The following is a 20,216-nucleotide window of genomic DNA, read 5'->3' on the forward strand; positions in this document are numbered from 1 at the left end:
ATTGAACCTAGACCTCTAGTGGTTGTTTCTATCTATGCCCCTAATGAAGACCAAATGACATTTTATAAAAATTTACATCAAATAATAATAGATCTAGCTATTGATAACGTATTGATAATAGGTGATTTCAATGCTATTGCGAATAGACAATTAGACCATTCAGGAGGGGGAGGTAATAAAAAAAGGCAAAAAGGCAAAAAAACAAGAAGGAATTTGCTACCTAGTACTTTCCAAAAAATGAAAGCAGAATTATTACTAAGCGACATTTGGAGGGAAAGACACCCTCATAAAAGACAATATACCTTCTACTCCAACCCTCATAAAATTTGGACGAGAATTGACATGTTATGGGCACCAAAAATGGTCGCAGAACAAATAAGAGAGGTCGAGATAGATGCTAATACATGGGCTGACCACAACCCAATAGTGGTCTCTATGACAATGAATAATAAACAGAACAATTGGCGGATGAATAGATATATATTAAATGATAAGAAATACAAGGATTGGATTGAAAAGGAACTAAAAAATTTTTTGAAATTAATAAAACCTCTGACACTACTCCACAGAATTTATGGGACACAGTTAAAGCTTATATAAGAGGCTTAACAATATCCTACACAGCAAAATATAACAAGGAAAAGAAATCAGACTATCTACAATTAATAAATGAATTAAAACAATTAGAATCCTTATCGCAGCAACATATTAAGAATAGAGATTTAAAGACAGAAATAAATGTAATTAAACATTAAAATTAGAATTATAGAACAAAACCAATTAACTGAAAAGATCAAAAGAGCAAAGCAACAATATTTTGAACACGCAAATAAACCTGGCAGATGGCTAGCATATAAACTTAGAAAACAGAGTCAATCAAAATTAATCCAAAAATTAGAAGACAAAGACGGTATAATAAATACGATACAGAAGGTAAGGCAGACATTGTGTATAATTTTTATAAAGAGCTATATGCCAAAGATCATGTTACCGAAGATGAAGTTTTTAATTACTTAAAAGCTTCAAAATTACCACAAATAACAGAAGACCAACAGGCCACCATGGATGGACCAAAACAATGGAAGAACTCCTAACAACAATTAAGAAAACAGAAAAGCAACAAGGCCACAGGCCCAGATGCCATACCCGCAGAATGGTACAAGATAGCAAATGAAACAATAAGAAACCACATGTTAGAAACCTTTAATTTATGTAGGACTAGAGGGTAAAATCCCCAAATCTTGGTCAGAATCACTGACAACTTTAATACATAAACAGGGCACAGATCCAGAAAAAATTAAAAACTATAGGCCTATATCATTATTAAACGTAGACTATAAGATATTTATTGCCATTTATGCAGAGAGACTCAAAAGAGTTATAAATGGAATAATACACCAAGACCAAAATGGGTTTCTATCAGGGAGACAAATTAAAAATAATCTTAGAACAGTAATAAATACACTAGAGTATTATGAACAATATTCAGACAAGACGGCATCTTTAATGTTTCTAGATGCTCAAAAGGCCTTTGATAACGTTAATTGGATATTCATAAAAATGCAATTAAATAAAATGAGATTTGGCCCAAAATTTGTTAACCTAATAGATACTATATACTCAAAACAAACAACGAACATAATATTGAATAACAATCAATTACCAACACTTGATATAAATAAGGGAGTCCGTCAAGGTTGCCCTATATCACCATTGTTATTTATCATGACTCTGGAAACTTTATTAATTAAAATAAGAGCGGACCCTAAAATAAAAGGTTTAACTGTAGGAGACGAAACTTATAAAGTCCAGGCCTTTGCAGATGATCTAATGTTCATAATTGAAGAACCGATAACAACAGCTCCTACTTTACTGCAAGCCATTGAACAATATGGAAAGGTAGCAGGTTTAAAGATAAATAAAAGTAAAACACATTTTTTGACCAAAAATATGAATAAAACACAAGAAACTAAATTAGAAAGTATTTCCGGAATAAAGACTGTAAAAAAAGTAAAATACTTAGGAATAAATTTAACAGCGAAAACAATAACATTAAAAAATGATAATTATATAAAATTATTAGCAGAAATTAAAAAAGATTTAGCAATGTGGAACAATCTGAAAATATCCTTTTTAGGAAGAATAGCAACAATTAAGATGAATATTTTACCCAAGGTTTTATTTCTTTTCCAGGTAATACCAATAAATCCAGGGGGAATCTTTTTAAAAACTTTAACAAACCTAGTTAAAAAATTCATATGGCAAGGGAAAAAAGCAAGGATAAAAATGAATTGCTTAGAAGATATTAAAGAAAGAGGAGGATTCGGCCTTCCAAATTGGAAACTATACTATCAGGCTGCTGCATTAACATGGCTTAGAGAGTGGATAATCCTAGATAACAAAAGAATACTAAACTTAGAAGGACACGATTTAATGCTTGGATGGCATGCATTTATATGGTATGATAAGGAAAAAAACCATTCATACTTTAAAAGGCATACATTAAGGAAGTATCTACTAGAAGTCTGGAAAGACGTAAAGAAAAACCACTTTTTAAATATCCCAGAATGGCTAGCTCCTCTAGAAGCAATAACGCATCCAAAGTCTATAAAGGACAAGAAAATAACTTATAGATATAAAGAATTACTAAATGATCAGATGAAGTTAAAATCTAGAATTGAATTACAAGAAGAAGGGATAATAATAGACTGGTGGCATTATGCCCAGATTCGATCTAGATACCAGAAGGATAAAACTCTTTACATTTTTAATAAAAGTAAGAATCTCTTAAGTAATTTAATTACCACTAATTCAATAAAAGTGATAGGGAAAATATATAAATTTCTCATTGCTCATAAAAATATAGAGTTGACTTTAAAAGATACTATGATAAGATGGTGTAGAAATATTGGTAAGGAAATAGACATAGATACATGGGAGAAAGTTTGGATCAATAACTGGAAAATGACCAAATCAGTTTCATTAAAAGAAAATCAAATTAAAATGTTCTATAGATGGCACCTCCCACCAAATAGGATAGCAAAAATGTTTCCCAAAACATCCCCAGTATGCTGGAAATGTAAGAAGGATATAGGAACCTATTACCATCAATGGTGGACATGTGGTAAAGCTAAAATATATTGGAAGATGATTGAGAAAATATTAAAAGAAATAATAAAGCAAGATATAGATAATACCCCGGAATTTTACTTACTAGGTGTTACAAATCAGACTTACAAGAAAGAAATTCTTTATTTAATTATACACATATTAACCGCGGCTAGAATAATATATGCACAAAATTGGAAAGGGGAGGAAATCCCCAAGGAAGAAGAGGTTATAGCTAAAATACTAGATTGCGCTGAAATGGACATAATGACAAGAAGATTAAACGATCAAGAAGATACTAAATTTTATGAAACATGGAACAATGTTTATAAATGGATAGATAAGAAAAAATAAGATATACATATTTATCTCTAGTTAATTTTCTGCATTTGTTTTTACCTGGGTGATAACAATATTAATACTAGTTCAAATGTATTTTTTGATGATTATGACATAGTAGTTTATGTATAAGTATAAGTAACATACTAAGAATTTTGATGTAGAATAGTTGAAATTAGCTTAAATGTTTGGTTTGAAGGTCTGATGGTATTTTACCATAGCAATTAAGATTATATTAAAGGTATTTCTTGATGATTATGTTATACTAACCTTATCTAACATTTACATCGTATTCAAGATCTGTAAAACTTTAACTCAAATTTACTAAATTTTTTAATACTTAACATATATTCAATTATGTATTCTTTTTCTGTATTTGAATGTATACTTTCAAAAGAAGCGGGGGAAATACACCCCCACTTTATGTTTATTGTTTGTATGTGTGTCTGTCTATTTTATGAAAATTAATTAAAAAATTGAAAAAAAAAAGTCTTTGGTGCTGTGGAAGAATTTTTCCTCTGAAGAGCTTTCAGAATAGACACCAACAAAGGGGCCTTGGAGATTCCCCAGGAGCATTTTGTTTTCTTTCCATTCTTTTAACCCAATGTGATGGGCTTTTTGGTCATTGTTAGTAAATGTTGCCATAGTTTATGTCTTCTGAATTTAGTCTCTCCTCCAAGAAAGGGCTGAAAAGGCTTTAAGGGGACAGGAACCTCCCCACAGAAGCTGAAGAGATTTAAGGAGAGGACCCCAGCTGAGCCCCCCATCCCCATACACCATGGAGAGTCCCAGCAGGAACTCCCAAGCAGCCTCAGTGAGGGCCAGGGGGTGGGGCCAGGGTGGAGAGTCTACAGGGGTTTCTGGGGTGAAGGGAATTCTGGGAGTTGAAGTCCACACTGAAGTCCAAGTGAATTAGAGTAACTCCGAGTTAAGCCTTGAGAGTCACTGATAGATAGTTGAGGTCACTGAGAGCTTCTGCACTGGAGACAATAAAGAATTCTATTCTATTTCATTCTATATAATATATATTATTTTTATTCCTAGTCTCATCGTTCTCCCAAATTGACTGAGGGGCATTTCTGCCTTTCTTTGTGCTCTCAACATGTTGGGTCAACTTCAAAAGAGGAAAAGTGTCAGAGAAAGTGAGATTCAAAATAAATCTGGTGCCTTTCTAGCACCTGGGAATTATGGCTTCAGACCCTAATTGAGTGGCTGGGATTCTTCATTTATTCTCTCTTGGGATAATCACAGGTTTTCTGTGGCACAGCAAGAGCACCAGCGCTTAGACTTATATATCTAGTCCCCGACTTGTGACCACAATTGAGCCCAGAATTTATGTTGCTATGTGGGAAATGTGTGAGTTTTGCCTCAATTTACGACTTTTCTTGCCAATTTTTAAAAGCAAATGACTGCAGTTGTTAACGTGACATGGTTTTAAAGTGAATCTGTTTCCCCATTGAGTTTCCTTGTCAGAAGGTTGCAAAAGGGGGTCACATGACCCCAGGACCCTGCAGTCGTCACAAGTGTTTGAATTTTGATCATGTGAAGAACATGGGGATGCTCAATGGTCTCAAGTGTGAAAAATGATCATGTTACTTTTTTCACCCCACTCAAAGCAGTTGAAAATCTGGGTCCTTATTTTACCAATCTCGGAAGACCTTGAGGTCAGGATTGAACTCCCGGCTGTGGGCAGAATTAGCCTGCAATGCTGCATTCTATCCACTGGGTCTCTATGGCTCAAGATATGGGGTTGAGACCCACTGAGTCCTGGGTTCAAAGCCAAGTCCTGTTCGGATGCCTGAACTCTGGGATGGGAGGGGGAATTTCCCAGTGGGGGGGAGGGGGAAGATTCGGGGGGGCTACATTGCATCATTACTGCCCCCATTCACTCCCCCCTTTGCCTCCCCATAACTCCCAGGGAAGCAGTTTGGGTTTCCTGTAAGGATCCCACGGCCTCCTGTCTGACCCCAATTCCCCCCTCCCCATTTTATAAAATCCCCCCTTAAATCTGCACCTATTCACAATCCATGTTGGGCCTCAGTGAAGTCAGAATGTTGTTTGTTTCTCTTGGGGGGACCAGATGGGGGTTCCTGTTGTGTTTTGAGCTTCTGGGGATGGAGCCCCCCCTTCTTCCTGTGGGGCCCCTGCAGCCTCCTTGGGGCAGAGACTGAGCAACACAGAGGGGGAGGGGGGGAGGGAGGCCCTGCTGGAAGGGGGGAAATTGGAGGGGAGCACAAAAAGTTTGGGGGTCCTGCTCTCTCTCTGTCTCTGCTTTCCCTTCCTTTCCTCACTTCCCCCTAACCTCTCTGCCCCCCAACCCTTCAGACCCTCCAGAAGATGCTCCTTTTCTCTCAGTTGCTCCCTCTTTCCACCACTTTTCTTTCTCTCCCATCACCTCCCCCTTCATTTTCTCTTCTTCTTCTTCCTCCTTCTTTCCAACCCTGGGAATGGAGCCTTCTGTGCCCCATAGAGCATCAGGGTCCTTGACTGAAGCCCCCTAATTCTGCCCCTCTGGGTCCCTTCCAGGCGCCTCCTCCCACTCCATGAAGTATTTCTTCACCTCCATCTCGGAGCCCAGTCAGGGGCAGCCCCACTTTGTCGAAATGGGGTTTGTGGACAGTCAGGTCTTTGTTCACTACGACAGCCACAGCCGGAGGATGAAGCCTCGAGTCTCCTGGATGGAGAAGGTGGGGAAGGGGGACCCCCAATACTGGGACAGTCAAACCCAGAGTGCTCGTGCCTCTGAGGAGACATTCAGAGGAAACCTGGAGATTCTGAGGAGTCGCTACAATCAGAGCGAAGGTGAGTGATGGGTTGGGTGGGTCCTCCGGCCCCATATTCCCCTCCCCAGAAGCCAGAGGGGGGGGACAAAGGGGGGGTCCCTTCAAAGGGAGAGGCTGATTCCACACCTTTAAAATAGTCTTTTTAAATATATTTATTATTTTTCTAAAATCCATATAAGATTGTCCTTCTCTCCATAGCTGGCATTTTCTGCCAATAGCAGTAAATGAAAACTAGTTTAAATTTATACATCTTTCTTTCTGAATGTTGATATTGATATAAACCGAGATAAAAAGAGACCGAAATCTCCCCCCCCCCCATGAAAGTTGGAGGGTCTGACCTTGGTGGATCTCCTGCTGTGGGGGAGGAAGGGAATCACAGGTCTCCCCCACCGAAGAAAGGCAGTGGATCCTAATTAAATTCTGGGGCAAGCAGGTCCACGTCCTTCTCTGTTTCCACCCCTGAGAAATAAGGGATCAAGTGCAGATCCACCTGGGATGACCAGATCCCTTTCCTTCACCCCCTATTTGGAGGGACAAGGGCCCCCCAAATTCCGGGAGCTTCTGCTCACCCTCCAGTTGGAAGGAGGGGCCAGGAAGATCCAAATGGGGTGGGGGCTCTTGGGGGGGGCACAGGGCCAGGGAGTGGAAACATTTCAGGATTTCCTTTTGGTTTTTTCAAACATTCAGTTTTCTTTTAAATCCACGAATCTGGTCACTTGAAATCTAAATATCTTCTCCAGGGCCTTGCAAAGACTGTGGACTTCAAGCTCATTTCAAAGGCCAATAGCCCTTCAAGTGTCCAGATCAGACTGGGCCACTTGCTGCTGTTGCTGAGGAAAATATTCCTTTGTGGCCCTTCAAGGCTTCATTCCCACATTGCACTAAACCATGTTTGTTTCTACTTAGCCCAAAGTGGGAACCAGCCCTTGTGACTATTTATGAACATAGACCAAGATCTATGGTCACAGGGATCCCTGGAAGCTTTGCTGTAGATCAATCAGATCCTCTTTGAGACCACCAGATTCTCAGTCCCTCTTTGCAGCCGCAGATCCAGGCTCCTGTTCCCTCTCTGGGATCCCTTCCTTTCCCCCCAGAGGAACAGCAGAGAGAAAGATGGAAGGATCTCCGTCCCTCTGTTTCTTTTCCACTCCTCCTTCTCTCCGTCTCCCTTGGGATCCTCTGCTGCCTTTTCCAGATTCCCTTTTCCTGGGAAGGTTCAGGGACTCCGTCCTGGGGGGAGGGGAATGCAGGGAGGGAGGGGGAGGGAGGGGGGAAGGGAGGTTAGTGATGGGGGCTTCCTTTCCCTTGGACTCTAGGGAGGAAATGGGGGTGTCACTGCCTCTGTCAAAGTCCCTGCAGGAAGGGGGGCAGCTCTGTCTATCTTCAGGACTACGGAAACCATCCTCCTCTCTTGTCTTTTAGGCCTTCACACATGGCAGCTGATGTATGGCTGTGAGTTCCAGAGAGAACGTAGCAAAGGAAGGTTTTGGCAGTATGGCTATGATGGAAGGACCTACATCACCTTTGACAAGGAGATCCTCACTTGGGTGGCTCCCGACCCCCAGGCCCAGATCACCCAGAGGAAATGGGATGCTATTACAGCAATGAATCGGAGATATAAGGCCTACCTGGAGGAGGAATGCATTGAGTGGCTGGAGAAGTACCTGTCCTATGGGAATGAGACGCTGCTGAGGACAGGTGAGCATCTGAATGGAGACTGGACTTTCCTCCTTTGTGGCCGGATCTCTTGGACACATTCAGCCCCTTTGAGTCCCTGGTCTACAGCCTGTTTTCTCCCTGGTGGGAATCCCCCCTCCCCCTTCCAGCCTCTCCAGGACACGGGAAGCCCTGATTGGTTCTCACTACCAGGCAGCCATTCAGTGGACCAGGAAATGCAGCCTCAAACAGTGGCTGTCAGTCAGCCTTTCCTCTTAACCCCCTCCCCACCTTCAGGAACACCCCCTCCCCCCCACAGGAGGACTCACATTATAATCTTTCCCTAGGACTTTTTATTAATTTACCATCTAGAACAGGGGTCGGGAACCTATGGCTCGCGAGCCAGATATGGCTCTTTTGATGGCCGTATCTGGCTCGCAGACAGGGCTCCTACCTGTCTATGGGAAGGATGCATGCACCGCGCTCCATCAGCCCGTGCACCGCACTCCATCAGGCCGCGGTGCACGCTGATATTGGTAGTTCTTTGATGGCCTGATAAGCATTGGCGGCAGTGGTGAGCGGCAGGGAGCATGGACTACATTTCCCATAATTCCCTGCACAGCCGCGCCGTCTGCAAGCACGCACCTGCGTCCCCTAGTGAAGGGGCATCTGCCTCCTCCCTTGTGTCTCCCTTGGACGTTCCAGAAACCCCTGGCTGTGCTGCTTCTTTGAAGGTGAACATTATAACATGGAAATTGTTACACAGCCTCATGGTCAGCAGCAGTGAGCTGCATCAATAAAGGGGCTGTGTAATACAGTGTGTCCCACCAACCCCCCCTTCCCACTTCACCCCTGAAAATAATCCCACATAATCCATTATATAGCCCCCCCCCCCCCCAAAAAAAAATGGCCTTAAAGGACATCTGCCACCCATATTACACTCTTGGAGGCTTTAAATTAATCTCTTGTGGGCATAAGAAACTGATTTAAAGGACCACTATCAGTGCAAAAATCTGTTCTGAGCGCTTTATTACAGCTCTGGGAGACCTCCAGAGCTGTAATAAAGCGCTCAGGAACGGCGCCCGTGCTATATGTTATTGGGGCGCTAGCCCCTGTTTTTACCTTCTCCCATAATGCAGCGATTCCACCCGATGACGTATCTGTGTGGGATCGCTGCATATACTTTCACTCTAGCACGCATGCGCCGCCGGCTCTGCCTTGCTGAACCGAGGAGACATGAGCTTCATAACCCCCTCCATTTATATTCGTTGTGCTCCGCAGCTCTTACTTCCGCGTTGAACCGTGCATCTTACGTCGTGCTGCCACTGGTGCGCATACGCTGCCAGCAGATTCCATTTACCTCTATGGAGAGAGAGGGAGCAGCGTGACGTAAGATGCAGGGATCAACCCGGTAGTCGGAGCTGCAGAGCGCAGCAAATATAACTACATATTCGGCAGGTACCGATCGCTGCTAGTTCACTCTTGGGGGGCTTTAAATCAGTTTCTTATACCCCCAAGAGATGATTTAAAAGCCTCCAAGCATGAAATATGGGTGGCAGAAGTCCTTTAATTCCAGGGGAGTCCTGAGGGAGAGGTTTTATTTGGGGAAATGGCTATGTTCACACTGTAGAACAGATTTTATCTGTCGCTGAATCAGCGGCAGATAACATCTGCCGTAATCAAAATTTTCTCTATGCAGATTTCACTGCATTATGCTGATGCTTATTTATATTTACGGGAATGCAATCTGCAGCCCCGTAGAAGTCTATGGGAGTTCCGCCAAATATAGGACACTGCAATAGGTTGAATCGCAGCAGATTCTGCAACTGTGGCATGGATGCAGAATCCGCAAGTCTCCATAGACTTCTATGGATAGCAGATAAAATCAGCGCATATTTTTTAAAAAAATCTGCAGTGTGAAAGCAGCCTAATAGTGTCACAGGCCAATCATTGCTAACTGATGCCTGTATACAGCACTTAAGGCAGTGACACCCCTGTGCTTTCCAGGATTGTGGTGGAGGTGATAGGATGTGACATCTTGCACAATCCTATCACAGCCAGCGCTGCAGCCTCCACTATTCGAGGCAGCGGTATACAGGCAGCGGATAGCAGTGATGGGACTGTGACATCAGTGGTGGTCCTCTACTGTTAGAAGCCCACCGCTTCCACCAGGTGTTTTCTAAGACACCCCACGTTTTTGGGTGACAGTAATATAAGACTGTCTTATTCTCAGAGAAACTAGATTTTTGGCACACTTAGGCTCCTATTCACACTGAGGAATGAAGCACTGAAAATTGTACTTCATTCTTCAGTGTTGGCGCGATGAACATGGGCTGTGTATACTGCCCAATTTGAGTGCAGAAATGCTTCTGCGAGTCCTGTGGGCTCCCATTGAGCTCCTCTTGAGCATAACAGGAGGTCAGCGCAGACCTGCAACATTTATTGTCAGGGTCTTTATGTCAATAGGAGCTCAGTGGCAGGAGGAATGCTGCAGCATTTCTGGACTGAAATTGGGCAGTATACACAGCCCTTGTGCTTCTAGCTAGCCTCACGCAGGCAGCACTGAGGAGTGCAATTTTCTGTGCTGTATTACTCTGTGTGAATGTGGGTTATTCTATATATGGGAAAATGTGAGAAACAATAAGCTTGTGTGACAAACTCTCAATAAAGTGATCAAGATAAGCTGTGTTAAATTAAAATGAATGTCACTTTGATACAAAAACAGAGTTATTAGTTCAGCAATGAGCTACATTCACTGCTGAAGTACTTGCTCCTTTTAGCTAATAAAGCCCCTTTATACTTACCTATTGTTCTGACCTCAGATTTATGTCCCAGAAGAGGAGTTTTGACTGTTCCTGTCACAGTGTCTCTTCTTTGCTCAGTGACTGTTTTTTCCTCGGAAAGACTGGAAGTTGTGAAGCTATCTGCGCCATATTGGTGAAGAACACCAAGTTGAGAAGAAGCGACCTTCAATCAAATTGCAGACTCCCCCCAAGGATAAAATTTGAGGTAAGAAAATATCTAAACACAAATGGGGCTTTATTAGATAAAATTATGATGTTTTGAATGTAATAGGTACGTGAGCAGGGGTGGGTGATGTTGCTTGTAGTCACTGGGTGTAATAGGTATGGGTAAGGGCACACCACCTGTAGTCACTGGATGGGGGGGGGCTACTGGGGTGTAGTAGGTATCCCTACAGCTGACATCTTACCCATATGGTGGGACATGCTGGGGTATTGAAAGTGACAGCTGAACACGGCCGGCGTCAGCACCCGACTAACCCGTGACGAAAAGAAGACAGCTCTTCTAGAGGTCTACTAAAGTTCTATAGCACAAGGACCAAAAGAAACCTGGAGTTGGCCTTGCTTGCAGACAAATCCACAAATTAAAGAAATAATGACTCAGAGCCTTCTATTCACCCCCACAGTACTGCCCTTTATTGAAGAAGATGGCTAAAAGAAAGAAGGATGAGGAGTATCGTACTTTTCAGCAGGAGTGGACAGACGAATTTGCCTTTGTGGAGAGAGCAGGTTCACCAGTTTGTCTTATATGCAATGATAAAATTGCATCCATGAAGCGGTCAAATATAAAGCGCCACTTTGACACACGCCATGCTTCATTTGCATCGAAATATCCTGCAGGGGACAGCAGGAAGAAAGCCTGTCAAGAGCTGCTGTGCAAAGTGCAAGCTAGTCAGCAGCAACTTCGAGTTTGGACCCAACAAGGTGACTTAAATTCGGCTAGCTTTGTTGGTGCTTTGGCAATTGTCAGAAACGGAAAACCATTCACAGATGGGGAGTATGCCAAAACATTTATGCTTGATGTTGCCAATGAACTTTTTGATGATTTTCCGGATAAAGCCAAGATTATCAAACGGATAAAAAACATGCCTCTGTCAGCAAGAACAGTTCATGACCGTGCCATCATGATGGCAAATCAGATTGAGGCATCCCAAGTGAAGGACATAAATACAGCTCTGTTCTTTTCTCTTGCTTTGGATGAATCAACTGACGTAAGCCATATATCTCAGTTCAGCATCATTGCAAGGTATGCTGTCGGTGACACGTTACATGAGGAAAGTCTTGCTGTTTTGCCTCTGAAAGGGACAACAAGAGGGGATGATTTGTTCAAGTCATTCACTGAGTTCACTAAAGAAAAAAATCTACCAATGCATAAACTTATTTCAGTGTGTACTGATGGTGCTCCATGCATGGTAGGAAAAAACAAAGGATTTGTAGCGCTTCTTCGTGAACATGAAAAAATACCTATCCTTAGTTTTCACTGCATCCTACATCAGGAGGCACTTTGTGCTCAGATGTTTGGTGAGCAGCTTGGTGAGGTGATGTCACCTGTCATTCAGGTGGTCAACTTTATTGTTGCCCGTGCTTTAAATGATCGCCAGTTTAAAACACTCCTGGATGAAGTTGGGAATAATTATCCTGGTCTGCTTCTGCACAGCAACGTGCACTGGCTGTCAAGAGGGAAGGTGCTCAGCCGTTTCGCAGCTTGTCTGAGTGAAATACGAACTTTTCTTGAAATGAAAAACGTTGACCATCCTGAGTTGTCCAACACTGAGTGGCTCCTGAAGTTCTTCTATCTTGTAGATATGACTGAACATCTGAACCAGCTCAATGTGAAAATGCAAGGCGTTGGTAATACAGTTTTATCGCTTCAACAAGCTGTGTTTGCATTTGAAAATAAGCTGGAACTGTTTATCGCAGACATTGAAACAGGTCATTTAATACACTTTGAAAAACTGGGAGAGTTTAAAGATGCATGCACAGCAAATGACCCTGCACAACATCTTGATATTCAGCAGCTAGCAGGCTTTACATCCAATCTCCTGCAATCATTCAAAGCGCGCTTTGGAGAATTTTGTGAGCACACTCGTCTTTTTAAGTTCATCACTCATCCACATGAGTGTGCACTGGACAGCACTGACCTGAGTTATATCCCTGGTGTCTCCATCAGAGATTTTGAGCTACAAGCTGCTGACCTGAAGGCTTCAGACATGTGGGTGAATAAGTTTAAATCACTTAATGAAGATTTGGAAAAACTTGCACGACAGCAAGCAGAGTTGGCAAGCAAACACAAGTGGAGAGAAATGAAACAACTCCAACATGCAGACCAGCTGATTGTCAAAACTTGGAATGCACTTCCTGTCACATACCAAACACTGCAGCGTGTGGGTATTGCTGTACTGACAATGTTTGGCTCTACCTATGCATGCGAGCAGTCTTTCTCACATCTAAAGCACATCAAGACTAACATACGTTCACGTTTAACGGATGGAAGTCTCAACGCCTGCATGAAGCTAAACCTCACCACGTATGAACCAGATTACAAAGCCATCAGCAAATCCATTCAGCACCAGAAGTCACATTAATGGTAGGAAGTATTCTATTCATCGTTGGTTAGCAACAGCATTAAAACGTTATTATGTTATAAAAAAAAGAGTTTGGAGATTTGTTGTTCTTTAAAATTAAATACAAGTCAATGTGTGCACTTTATGTACAGTGAGACTATTTAATAAAGTTCAATTATTTATTACGCTGGGTGTGCCTGCTTGTATGTACCACTTTAAGTAGTAAATGCTTTAGTTCCCTATGGGTCTGAGCCTCTCTTTTTTGTTCATTTTCTGTAAGACCAACACTTTTAAAAGGGCCACTGACAGATACAATTGCTCCAGCGGTCACTTAGTACACAAAGGAGTGTTCCTCTCTGCTGCACTAAGCCACCGCTGGACCTAAACAATAATTCGCTGTAAAATAATAAAATAGATAATTGACATAACTTACAATGCGTTGTGTGACATGTCCAACATTCCAGCTTCTTTCTTCTGCGAATGCCTCAAAGCTGGCATTCTCTCAACATCAGGTGGGAAGAATGCCAGCTTCCAGTCATGCGCAGGAAAAAGAAGAAGCCAGACTGCTGGACTGATGTCATGCATCGCAAGCTCACAATGTAAGTTATTTATTTAATTTTTTTACTGCTAATTACCATTGTTTCAGTCCAGTTGTGGCTTTATACAGCAGGGAGGAGCATTCCTTGCTGTACTAAGTGAACATTGGAGCGATTGATCTGTCAATGGCCCTTTAAACATATTGTACGGCTCTCGCGGAATTATATTTCAAAATATGTGGCGTTTACGGCTCTCTTAGCCAAAAAGGTTCCTGACCCCTGATCTAGAACACCCCTCCCCCCTCGGTCTCTCCCTTCCCCCCTGGGGCCCTTGATCCCTCCAGGATTAGCTTCATGAGATTAGGATCAATAGGGGAATCCCCCCCCACTTATCATCACCAACAGCCCCTACCTGCTTGGGGAAGAGGACCCCCTCTCTCTTCCCATTGACATCATTCTCTCTCTGCCCCCCCCTTTTTTCAGAGACAAAATCTCTTTTCCAAATTGATAAGTGTGAGATTCCGTTTCATCTCTCTTCCCCTTAAAGTTGGGGTTGTGTCCCATGTTCCCTCTAATTTTTTTTCGGTGTGGCTGGAAAAGTACAGTGTCTGAGCGGCTGTCCTTTTGGGACTGGACGGTATAGAAGTATGTATGTATGTATGTATGTATGTATGTATAAATAAATAAATAAATAAATAAATAAATAAACAAACAAAAAATTTCCCTTTTTTATTAAAAGAAATTAATAATAAAACAAAAGCAAAATCTATTACTATTATTACTATCTTCTCCTCTTTTTCCATCCCTGTCTCCTCCCCCCTTGTGTGTGTGTGTGTGTATGTGAACTCTTGGACCATTTCTAATAACAGTTATTGGAAATGGTTCAAGAGTTCACACACACACACAAACACACACACGGCTGTTTTTTTCCCTCTGTTATTATTTGGCTGTTTTTTACCATATGCTTTAAATCAAGAGTCATTTCTCTCTCTTTCTCTCTCCCCCTCTTGCTCTCTCTCTCTTTTTCTCACTTTGTCTCTCCCTCTTCCTATGTCGCTCTGTCTGTTGCTCTTTCTCACTCTGTTGTTTTCTTTCTCTCTCTCTTGCTTTCTTTCTCTCCCTCTTTCTTTCTATCTCTCTTGCTTGCTTTCTCTCTCTTGTTCTTTCTCCTGCTATCTCTCTCTCTCCCCCTCTCTTTCGCTCTCTCTCTCTTTCTCACTTACTTTCTCTCGCCCTCTCTCTTTCCATCTTGCTCTGTCTGTTGCTCTCTCTCACTCTCTGTTGTTTTCTTTCTCTCTTGCTTTCTTTCTCTCCCTCTTTCTTTCTATCTCTCTTGCTTGCTTTCTCTCTCTTGTTCTTTCTCCTGCTATCTCTCTCTCCCCCTCTCTTTCGCTCTCTCTCTCTTTCTCACTTACTTTCTCTCGCCCTCTCTCTTTCCATCTTGCTCTGTCTGTTGCTCTCTCTCCCTCTCTCTGTCTGTCAGAGAGGGGGCTGCGAGAGCACTTTCTCCAAGTGCTTCGGGAATGCCTGCCCTACCTCTACTGCAGCCCCCTTGCTGAAAGTTCGGGACGAAAGCGCTCCCAGCGAAGGGGCTGCGAGAGGAGCGGGGCGGGCATTCCCAAAGCGCGCGGAGAAAACCCTCTTGCAGCCCCCTGGCTGGGAGCGCGGATGAGGAGGAGAAGTCGCAGCCGCCGCGGGAGAAGTCGTGCCCCAATGCAGCAGGCGGAGAAAGCCGGAGAGGGGGCGGATCAGGTGGGCAGGGGGCAGCGGGGAGAGGCCAGGGGCGTGAGGGGGAGAGAGGCACCATGGGGAGGCGGGGGCGGCCGCGGCTCCCTTTCCTTACACCAATGTCCACTGCAAGCTGGCAGGGGGATGGGCAGCGCGCACGGCGCCTCAACACTTTTGTCGCTCCCCGCCCCCAACTCCAACGCCCAGTTCCTTGCGCACCCTTGGAAAAGGGTGTGCGGGGGGGTATTTTGGGGTGTGCGCTAGTGCGCGCGCGCAACTTACACAAGGCAGTGGTTTTGTCCCTTGGAAAGAGGCCTGGAGCAGCCTCAGATTCAGGGGAGCAGAAGAGGATGCAGAAAGTAGAGAGAATCTTCTGTGTAGTTCCTGTTTTAAGAGGGAACCTAAGAGACCATTTCCACTCTCCCTCCCCTGAAGGGAGCAGCCCAAGATCAGCCAGAGTTCAAAGCAGACAGAGAGGAATTTCCTTGGACCCTCAATTTGCTGCCGGAGGTTTTTCAGGCTGAGTCCCTGGGAAGGACTCAAAATCAGGAGTTCTTGTGGTTGAACGTTTTCCAGATTCGGAGCATTTCCCCAAACCCCTTGAGATGCTTCAGGTGTGGAGGGGGAAATAGGGGGAGAGTTTCCTGCCCCTGATTTTCTCACCCACCTTTCAGTCTCTGGAGGGGCTCAGAATCAATTCCGGTGTTTCCGCAGAGCCTCCAGTGGTGATGATGAGCAGCAGGACGGAGGTGGAGGATGGGATGGAGACGCACGTCTGCCGGGTCCACGGCTTCTACCCCAGGGAGATCGATGCCTCCTGGACGAGGGACGGGGAGGTCTGGCTGCAGGACACCTTCCATGGGTTTCTGACCCCCAATGCGGATGGGACCTACCACTACTGGATCAGCATCCGGGTCGACCCCAAAGAGAGGGGCCGCTATCGGTGCCGCGTGGAGCACGACGGCCTGCAGGATCCTCTGGACTTGGAGCTGAAGGGTGAGAGGCTGCAGGGAGGGAAAGGCCGGGCTCTTGGGCAGCCTGGAGGGTGGCGGGAGAGAAATCGGGCCCTAGATGTGTCCAGAAGTGAACATACCTGAGCTTTTATCCATTGGTTTGGTGAAGCTGCAGGCATCAGACCCTAGAACTGACTTCAGGTGATAGAAAGGAAACTACAGAATCCCATCACAATACTTGTCCGATCCTGATGAAATGCCCTTACATCCTCTTTTAGGCCTCCCCTGGTTCTTCCTCCCAGCAGAAAAGCAGCAGTTACACTGAGAATCAGAAATAGATTTGCTTTTGTTTACAATTGCCCTCATCACCTCGAGGCTCGACTACTGTAATGCTTTCTACATGGGGCTACCTTTGAAAAGTGTTCGGAAACTTCAGATCGTGCAGAATGCAGCTGCGAGAGCAATTATGGGCTTTCCTAAACATGCCCATGTTACTCCAACACTCCGCAGTCTGCATTGGTTGCCGATCAGTTTCCGGTCACAATTCAAAGTGTTGGTTATGACCTATAAAGCCCTTCATTGCATCGGACCAGAACACATCCAGGACTGCCTTCTGCCGCATGAATCCCAGCGACCGGTTAGGTCCCACGGAGTCGGTCTTCTCCAGGTCCCGTCGACTAATGTCGTCTGGCGGGACCCAGGGGAAGAGCCTTCTCTGTGGTGGCCCTGACCCTCTGGAACCAGCTCCCACCGGAGATCAGAATTGCCCCCACCCTCCTTGCCTTTCGTAAGCTCCTTAAAACCCACCTCTGCCGTCAGGCTTGGGGGAACTGATCTACCCTTTTCCCCCTAGGCCTATACAATTTATGCATGGTATGTTTGTGTGTATGTTTGGTTTTAAATAAGGTTTTTTTAATTATTTTAAACATTAGATTTGTTATATGCTGTTTACTACTATTGTTAGCCGCCCCGAGTCTATGGAGAGGGGCGGCATAAATCTAATACATAAAGAAAGAAAGAAAGTGGAAGAATCAGGAGGAATCTGGTAGCCCCTTTTCTGAAGGCAAATTTTGGCTGGACTGATGGACATCAGGAGTCAGAAAAGAGGCTCCCAAGTCTGAGCTTTTTCCCATCAGAGACTAACAGGGTTTCCTGCTTTAAAGGTCAAAAGGTCACTCTGTGTTGCTTCTCTGAGAAAGAACTTGCACATTATTTTATAATACGATATGTGAATTCCTCAGGCTCAGCATAAAACATCTCCCCAGACCTATATAGTTTTATGTATGGTATGCTTGTGTGTATGTTTTTTAAATACCGGTAATGCGTTTTTAGATATTTTTAAATATTAGATTTGTTATTGTACACTGTTTTTATTATTGTTGTGAGCCGCCCCGAGTCTACGGAGAGGAGCGGCATACAAATCTAATTAATAATAATAATAATAATAACAACAACAATAATAATAATATAAAAACTCTGTGTTGCTTCTCTAAGAAAGAAGTTGCACATTGTTTTATGATACGATATGTGGATTCCTGAGGCTCAGCATAAAACCCAAGGAAAAAATCCCCCTCTCAAAGAACTCTGCACATGCTCAGAAGTTTCCCTATCGTACACCAGATTTCCAAAATTTCAAAATTAAAATTCAATTTTTTTTATAGATGATTGTCACCATGATACAGGAAATAATCAAATTTAATTGCTCTTTCTCCCAATTCAGAACCCACCGATTCAAAATCCAACCTTTGGCTCATCATCGGCTTTGTTGTGGCTGCTCAGGTTGTGGTGGGTGTGATTGCTGGGATTGTGGTATTCATCATCAGTAAGTATTTTTTGGTGGTGGTGGTGGGGTGATGGAAGGAAGAAGGGGAGATTCCCCCTGTCTTTCCCTTTGGGGAGCTCCTTCTGGGCCTCCTTCTGTCCTGTTGTCCCAGCCCTCTTGGGCAGCATCTGAGATCTCAGCCTCTTGCTGGGACTCCAGTCTCGGTTCAGCTGAGTCTGAGATTCAGGCAGTCTGAGGTTCTTCTGAGTGGGGAAGAGGCCTCCCAGTTCCTTTGTCCCCCTCAAAGGCTTTGATCAAAGAGCAGCAGAGAAGGATTTCCATGGGAACCTCCCTCCCCTCCCAGCTGCTTCCCCCAATTCCCCTCCACCCATCTCAGAGGCAGCAGGTCTCTCTTGGGGCAAATCAGGAGACACATTTGTATTTTGAAGATCTTTCTGTCTTTATTGATGGGACAAGGCGACTGTGAAATACCTCCTGGGGTTCCTCCTCTTACTGAGGGAGAGATTGGCTGATCTCTGTTGGGACTTTTTTTGAGCTTTCACTGATTTTTCTCCTTGCAGACAGACCTCAAGAAGACTACAATGCAGTCCCAAGTGAGTAAATATTCCTCCTTCCATGTAATCTCCAACTTCACAGGCACCATCACTTGAGGATTGTGTGTGTGTGTGTGTGTTTAAGGACAAAAGCAACTCATGAAGCTGCATAGTTCTGCTATTTCCTCCTAAGAACTAAGCTGGGGAAGGAGGCCCCCTTTCCATAAGGGCCAGGCTGATATTGGGAGTGAAGATCCAGGACAAGAAACCCCCCAGAGGATGAGAAGATCCACCTGGGTGAAAAGTTTGCTCTGAGGGAGAAGCTGCTCTGGTTTCCAAGTAGGAGGAACTTGCAGAATCCACTTTCCTTGCACTGGTTTGTTCCTGCGGAGGAGAAGGGGAACTCTCCCTGTTGGATTTCCAGGCACTTTCATCCAGGCAGGGAAGGCAGCCCACAGTCTGCATGGTGGAGCCTGGGCCCCTTTCAGGGAAAGAGCCCTTCATTCCTTGGTGGGAAATAGGAAAACCACTGGCAATGCCGTGATCCCCAATGGTTAGAGACTCTTCAGGTGGCATAGCTGAGACCTGGCTGATTCTGGAAGTGGGGAGATTCTCTTCTTAGAGATGCGTCCAGCTGGGTTGAGGGTTTGGCACCAGCCAGTCTCCAGGGCCAAGGGCAGATGGGATGGCAGTGGTCCTCTGAGTCTCTTTTGGCCTTTAAGGGCCTTGATCCCCAGGTTTCTGGTTGTGATTCCCTGTTTCTGAATCTAAGCTCAAGAGATCAGTTGGGCTTGTTAATACTGTACCAGCCTCCTTGATGCATGGCCACCTCCCTTCCTGAGTGCTGGAGACCATCTCAAGGTTGGCATGGAATTGCCCCAGCATTTTGGTCCTGGGAGTCGTCAATCTGCCATCCCTGGGTTTGGTCTCAGAAGCCGCCCAGAAGTTCATGTTCACCATGGTGGACATGGACCTTTTCCAGATCATCTTGGGCCCAACTCAAGACAGTGGTCACACACCAGATATGATCTTGTTGTCGGAGCAATGGCAATGTGATCTGGTGGAGGAATCTAGGTTGTAATGTAATGTTTAAAATATTTTATATGGCATTTGTTGAATTTTATTGCAAGCTTCCTGGAGTCACTTTGGAGAGATGGATGTCATAGAAGTTAAATCATGAAATAAATGAACAGGCTGGTCTCCTCTGAGAGATTCATGAGGCTGCAGAGGTTTAATGGTGAAGAGAGAGAAGAGGATCAGGACAAAGCATTCCTGTTCATGTGTCCATTCCCTTTCTGTCATCTCACTCTGTGTCTCTCTCCAATGCAGGGAGGAACCAGGCCATTTAGCAGCCCCCTCGCAGGTGAGTGACCCCAATGGGGGCTGTATGGAGTTGGGGGAGAGGAAGGAATGGAGATTGAGGGCTTTGAGG

General features: G+C 44.2%; 1 protein-coding gene across 2 annotated transcripts in view; it reads left to right on the plus strand.

Moving 5' to 3' along the window:
• The window catches only part of LOC139159740 (class I histocompatibility antigen, F10 alpha chain-like), a 28,652-nt gene that overhangs the window by 4,835 nt on the left and 3,601 nt on the right, over positions 1-20,216 (plus strand). For both annotated transcript variants that reach the window (XM_070737105.1, XM_070737106.1), the window contains exons 2-7: positions 5,974-6,249; positions 7,653-7,928; positions 16,230-16,511; positions 18,189-18,290; positions 18,812-18,844; positions 20,114-20,147. In XM_070737105.1, coding sequence (XP_070593206.1) covers positions 5,974-6,249; positions 7,653-7,928; positions 16,230-16,511; positions 18,189-18,290; positions 18,812-18,844; positions 20,114-20,133 — 989 coding nt within the window. In that variant the 3' untranslated portion in view covers positions 20,134-20,147. The remainder of the gene's footprint in view (positions 1-5,973; positions 6,250-7,652; positions 7,929-16,229; positions 16,512-18,188; positions 18,291-18,811; positions 18,845-20,113; positions 20,148-20,216) is intronic.

Source organism: Erythrolamprus reginae, chromosome 2 (assembly GCF_031021105.1).
Source record: "Erythrolamprus reginae isolate rEryReg1 chromosome 2, rEryReg1.hap1, whole genome shotgun sequence".
NCBI classification, from domain to species: Eukaryota; Metazoa; Chordata; class Lepidosauria; order Squamata; family Dipsadidae; genus Erythrolamprus; species Erythrolamprus reginae.